Source organism: Lactuca serriola, chromosome 5 (assembly GCF_051521515.1).
Source record: "Lactuca serriola cultivar US96UC23 chromosome 5, Lser_US96UC23_V15, whole genome shotgun sequence".
NCBI classification, from domain to species: domain Eukaryota; kingdom Viridiplantae; phylum Streptophyta; class Magnoliopsida; order Asterales; family Asteraceae; genus Lactuca; species Lactuca serriola.
This window is the reverse complement of record NC_136412.1, coordinates 293,109,529-293,113,998: the sequence shown is the minus strand read 5'-3', so window position 1 is coordinate 293,113,998 and position 4,470 is coordinate 293,109,529. Positions and strand designations below refer to the sequence as shown.

Sequence of the window (4,470 nt, the reverse complement as noted above, 5' to 3'; positions counted from 1 at the left end):
TTTTACCCTCCTTGATTTGTGGGACATGGATTCCTGCGACTTCATCCATCACCAACCATCTTTCCTTTGACCTCTCTCTCTCTCTCTCTCTCTCTCTCTCTCTCTCTCTCTCTCTCTCTCTCTCTCTCTCTCTCTCTCTCTCTCTCTCTCTCTCTCTCTCTCTCTCTCTCTCTCAATTTCTTGCTATTTTTAGCAAGACCAAAGTATAGACAAGTCGTTACACACACGGACACGGTCGTTATAAATGTACACATTTATTTACTCGCTAAAAGGAGAAACTATATGCAACATATGAACTCTATAAAGCGTATTCCACATTCTAAGCCTTTGAAATATCAAAAACGTGCTATTGGGTTGCTTTTATCGTTCACATAAACTCAAAATCAAACCCTCTTTTTTGAAAACCTTGATTTATTAAATTCCAGTCAAGCATATACGCCAATAAAGAATAAGTAAATGTTTTTACACGAATAAAGAACAAGTAAATGTTTCTTCTCTTCCGTATACGTGTTATGTCGACTTGACATCAAGACAGTATATCCCTTTATTCACGGTGGGTTCTTTTATATATAAGTGAAAAGAGGGAGGTTGGTCATCATCATCATCATCATCGTTTTCAAGAAGATTCAGAGATTGAAAAATCTTGCATTTTAGCCCAGAAATCAAGAAACTTAAAGGAAAGTCTTTGGATAAAGCTCATATTGATTCAAGGTGAGTGTCAGATAGCCCATTTCTTGTTCTGTTCTTATAATATTCTTAATGCTATTGTTTATAGTTCTAAATTTCCTTTCTGGGTTTGGTTTAAAATGATTAAACACGTATTGGGTTTCTTCAAAACTAAGGTTTACGAATCTGCTACATGTTTTTTTAATCAAAATTTGAATCAATTAACAAGAATGTTTTTTTAATTAAAAATTGAATCCATTAACAAGAATGTTATGTTGTTTTCCTCTGGTGGGGTTTGAACTTGGAGCAATCATTATGACTTTATTATGCAGAATATAAGAATATAGTGTTGTTATATATTTCTGTCTGTTTTCCTCTTGTGGGGTTTGAACTTGGTGTATTTATTGATAATGTTTCAAGACTATTACATTATTTAGACAAAAAAGTTGCGCGTATGTGAAATTTTCAATCCTTTTGGCATGTGCACTTGACATCTTTGTGTTCTTGAATAATAATCCAATAATTGCTATCTTTTGAAAGTTTAATGATTACATCTCTTAAAATTTTAAACAAGTTTCTATCTCTTTTCTGCAGAAATCTTGAATTTTGTTATGGGTTTGTCCTTATCACTATTATCATCCGCCTGGGAAGAAATCTTGCATCATAGTTTCATAATCTTGCCTTATGAACTTGATAATGAATCGAACACCGATTGTTTCATAAAATCTGAATCCGATACAATGTCAAATGAACCCAAAGATTCATATGTTGATCATAGTAGAAAAAAATCGATCAATTTGAAGAAGCGTGAACCCTTAAAGATAATGCTAGAAACCACGCTTTCTTTCAAGAATCTTGTTCAAGATTTTAAGAAACCCGAACCTAAAAACCCGAATCTTAAAACGGGTCGGTTGAGTTCTCCCGGGTCAACCATATTCTTTTCACCCCGACCCGTTAGTGAACTCAATGCAGCTGCTACCACAGTTCAAAAAATATACAAGAGTTATCGAACCCGAAGAAATCTAGCAGATTGTGCTGTTGTTGTTGAGGAATTATGGTTAGTTTTCGGCTCCCATACAATCCATATTGTTTGAAATACAAGTTTTTTTCTATTGTGGTTAAAAAAATTAGTTAAAGTTGAAAATTGGCCAACCTCCTATTAGCATTTTCCAAAATGGCAACTAAACTTTTTCTTACACACAAAAAAAGTCCCTTTTATTAGCATTATGGCATGTCATAGAATGTTTTTATGCTATTGTGACCTGTTATAATAGATTTAACATTTTTTTATATCACTATGACTGGTCATAGTAAGTGTAATTGGAAAATCATTCTTAACTAAAACCCAAAAATTATTGTGTTTTGTGTATTTTGTAAAAGACAATAAATTACATTGCTATTTGACGCAATTTATTCCAACAAAAATCCAGCTACAGTTTGACTTTGACTCAAAAACTTTTGACTCAAAACTTTAAACTTTAAAGTCGTAGCTTGTTTTTTTCTTTTTTTTTTTAATGGGTGTTTTAATTTTTTTTTTTTTTGAATTGGGTGATGTGTTGCAGGTGGAAGGCTTTAGATTTTGCAAAGTTGGATCGGAGCTCCGTTTCGTTTTTCAATGGTGAGAAACCCGAAACTGCAAGTTCAAGGTGGGTCCGGGCTGGGACTAGAGCTGCTAAAGTTGGAAAGGGTCTATCCAAGAATGAAAAAGCCCAAAAATTGGCCTTACAACATTGGCTTGAAGCTGTGAGTATTTTCCTCACATTCTATCAATATTTCAAGATTTCTTGAAATGTTTCTATGGTGAAAATGGACGCAAAAGAAAGATACCAATGCAAATTTCAAGATTCTTTTGATAAATTTGTGTGAAAAACATGATTTTTATGCCATTTTAAGGATTCTGGAAATGTTTTTTCTTCTAACTCAAACTTCATTATTGGCCACCTGCAGATTGACCCACGTCATCGATATGGCCATAATTTACACATTTACTATGATATCTGGTTTGAGAGTGAAAGCAACCAGCCTTTCTTCTATTGGTAAGTCATCTTTTTTTTTTTTTTTTATAAATCATAAAAGTCATAGAAAAGTCTCAACTTTTTGGATAGGACCAAAAGTTACACATTTTCTGTCACCTAGTTTAGTCTAAATCCAATACACACCAAATGCCATTAGTGTGGTGTGTAACAAACATAGCCTAATGATTGAAGTTATTAAGATCCTTATGATGTTCTATTTTTGGAAATATGAAGGTTGGATGTTGGAGATGGCAAAGAAACAAATCTTGAAAAATGCCCGAGAGTCCGTTTACAACGACAATGTATCACATATTTAGGCCCCGTAAGTTTCTTTCTTTCTTTTTTTTTTTTTTTTTTTTTTTTTTTTTTTTTTTTTTCATTTTCATTCAATGAATGTTTCTAAAAGACCTTACATTCAACAGAAGGAAAGGGAATCATACGAAGTTATAGTTGAAAATGGGAAGCTAGTTTATAGACAAACGGGTTTGCTTTTGGAAACAATCGAGGGTTCTAAATGGATCTTTGTTCTTAGCACATCAAAGAACTTGTACGTTGGACAAAAGAAGAAAGGCTTGTTTCAACATTCGAGTTTTCTATCCGGTGGTGCCACCACCGCTGCCGGAAGATTAGTCGCCCATGGCGGCATCCTCGAGGTACAAGTCCACAATGCATGAGGACATTTACGTCTTTTCCATTTGTCATTTTTTTTCATATCGGTATCAACTTTTTAAGCATTTGTCATTTGTTTTTTTCAGGCTATTTGGCCTTATAGTGGTCACTACCTCCCAACAGAAGAGAACTTCAGAGACTTCATAACCTTCTTGGAGGAGAACAATGTTGATCTCACAAATGTCAAGGTACAAATTACCCTACATGCATCACTAACTTGTACACCAATGCATTAGCGGGTTGTACTCATAAAATCTGTTTCATTTTTCGGTTTTCTAATCCTCATTATCTTATAAATGCAGAGATGTTCTGTCGATGACGATGAAATGAGCTTCTCGTTTAAGGTCACCCAACCAGAAACAAAGCCTAAACCCCTTGTCATTCCACGTACAAGGCCGCAAGACATCTTATGTGCAACTACTGATGCTGAGCGTACAACCACACCAAGCTTTATTCAAGGTCTAACCAACGGGCCCATTTCAGCCCGAATGCCGTGCAAATGGGCCTCAGGAACAGGGGCCCGAATCGGTTGCGTGAGGGATTACCCAACCGAGCTACAGTTTCGGGCCCTTGAACAGGTTAATTTATCTCCTAGGACAGTTACAGGAAACTTTGGGCCTATCCCGTCACCGAGACCAAGCCCAAAGGTCAGACTCTCTCCTAGGATTTCTTACATGGGAATTCCAAGTCCAAGGACCCCAATTGCTACCGCTAGCTAAGCTAACAGATTTGTTTGAGGTTCTTTTAATATTGACTTTTTTTTACAAAGTTGATGGATCAGGGATTTTATTTTGAAAAAGTTGAGATGCTCATATTCATTTATTTATTTTTGGAAAATATACTAAATTGTTTGGATAGTTTTGTTAATCCCCAGTTTTGATCACTGCCCCTTTTATGCAGTTGGGTTTTTACCTTGTTAATTGGTTATTTCATCTCTTTGTAAAGAAAGTACATTTCTTTCTATAATAAGGAAAATATAGTTTCTTGTTATTTTTAACTTGTATGGTGATGTGCAATAAACAAATCCATAAGGTACAAATTCTCAATGTATGATTAGGTATTGGCTGAGGGCCAATTTTTGTTATTTTATTTAAAAACGAGTTATTCATGTCGGATTTCA

The 4,470-nt window shown here is 34.9% G+C and overlaps 1 protein-coding gene across 2 annotated transcripts; it reads left to right on the top strand.

Moving 5' to 3' along the window:
- Positions 1 to 342: 342 nt before the first annotated feature.
- LOC145054659 (IQ domain-containing protein IQM1-like) lies at positions 343 to 4,217 on the top strand. 2 transcript variants are annotated; one of them, XM_079002892.1, is made up of 8 exons: positions 343 to 711; positions 1,261 to 1,723; positions 2,229 to 2,409; positions 2,614 to 2,702; positions 2,916 to 3,003; positions 3,107 to 3,334; positions 3,437 to 3,538; positions 3,653 to 4,217. In XM_079002892.1, the coding sequence occupies exons 2-8, from the start codon at positions 1,278 to 1,280 to the stop codon at positions 4,067 to 4,069; spliced, it is 1,551 nt and encodes a 516-aa protein (XP_078859018.1). In that variant the 5' UTR covers positions 343 to 711; positions 1,261 to 1,277; the 3' UTR covers positions 4,070 to 4,217. The 2 variants fall into 2 exon arrangements, with proteins under 2 accessions (XP_078859018.1, XP_078859017.1); XM_079002891.1 differs by having other exon boundaries at positions 3,104 to 3,334.
- The last annotated feature ends 253 nt before the right edge of the window (positions 4,218 to 4,470 follow it).

Coding starts and splice junctions, on each gene's coding strand:
- LOC145054659 (XM_079002891.1), top strand. CDS start 1,278: ATGGGTTTGTCCTTATCACTATTATCATCCGCCTGGGAAGAAATCTTG. Junction 1,724..2,228: donor GTTGTTGTTGAGGAATTATG/GTTAGTTTTCGG, acceptor GATGTGTTGCAG/GTGGAAGGCTTTAGATTTTG. Junction 2,703..2,915: donor AACCAGCCTTTCTTCTATTG/GTAAGTCATCTT, acceptor GGAAATATGAAG/GTTGGATGTTGGAGATGGCA.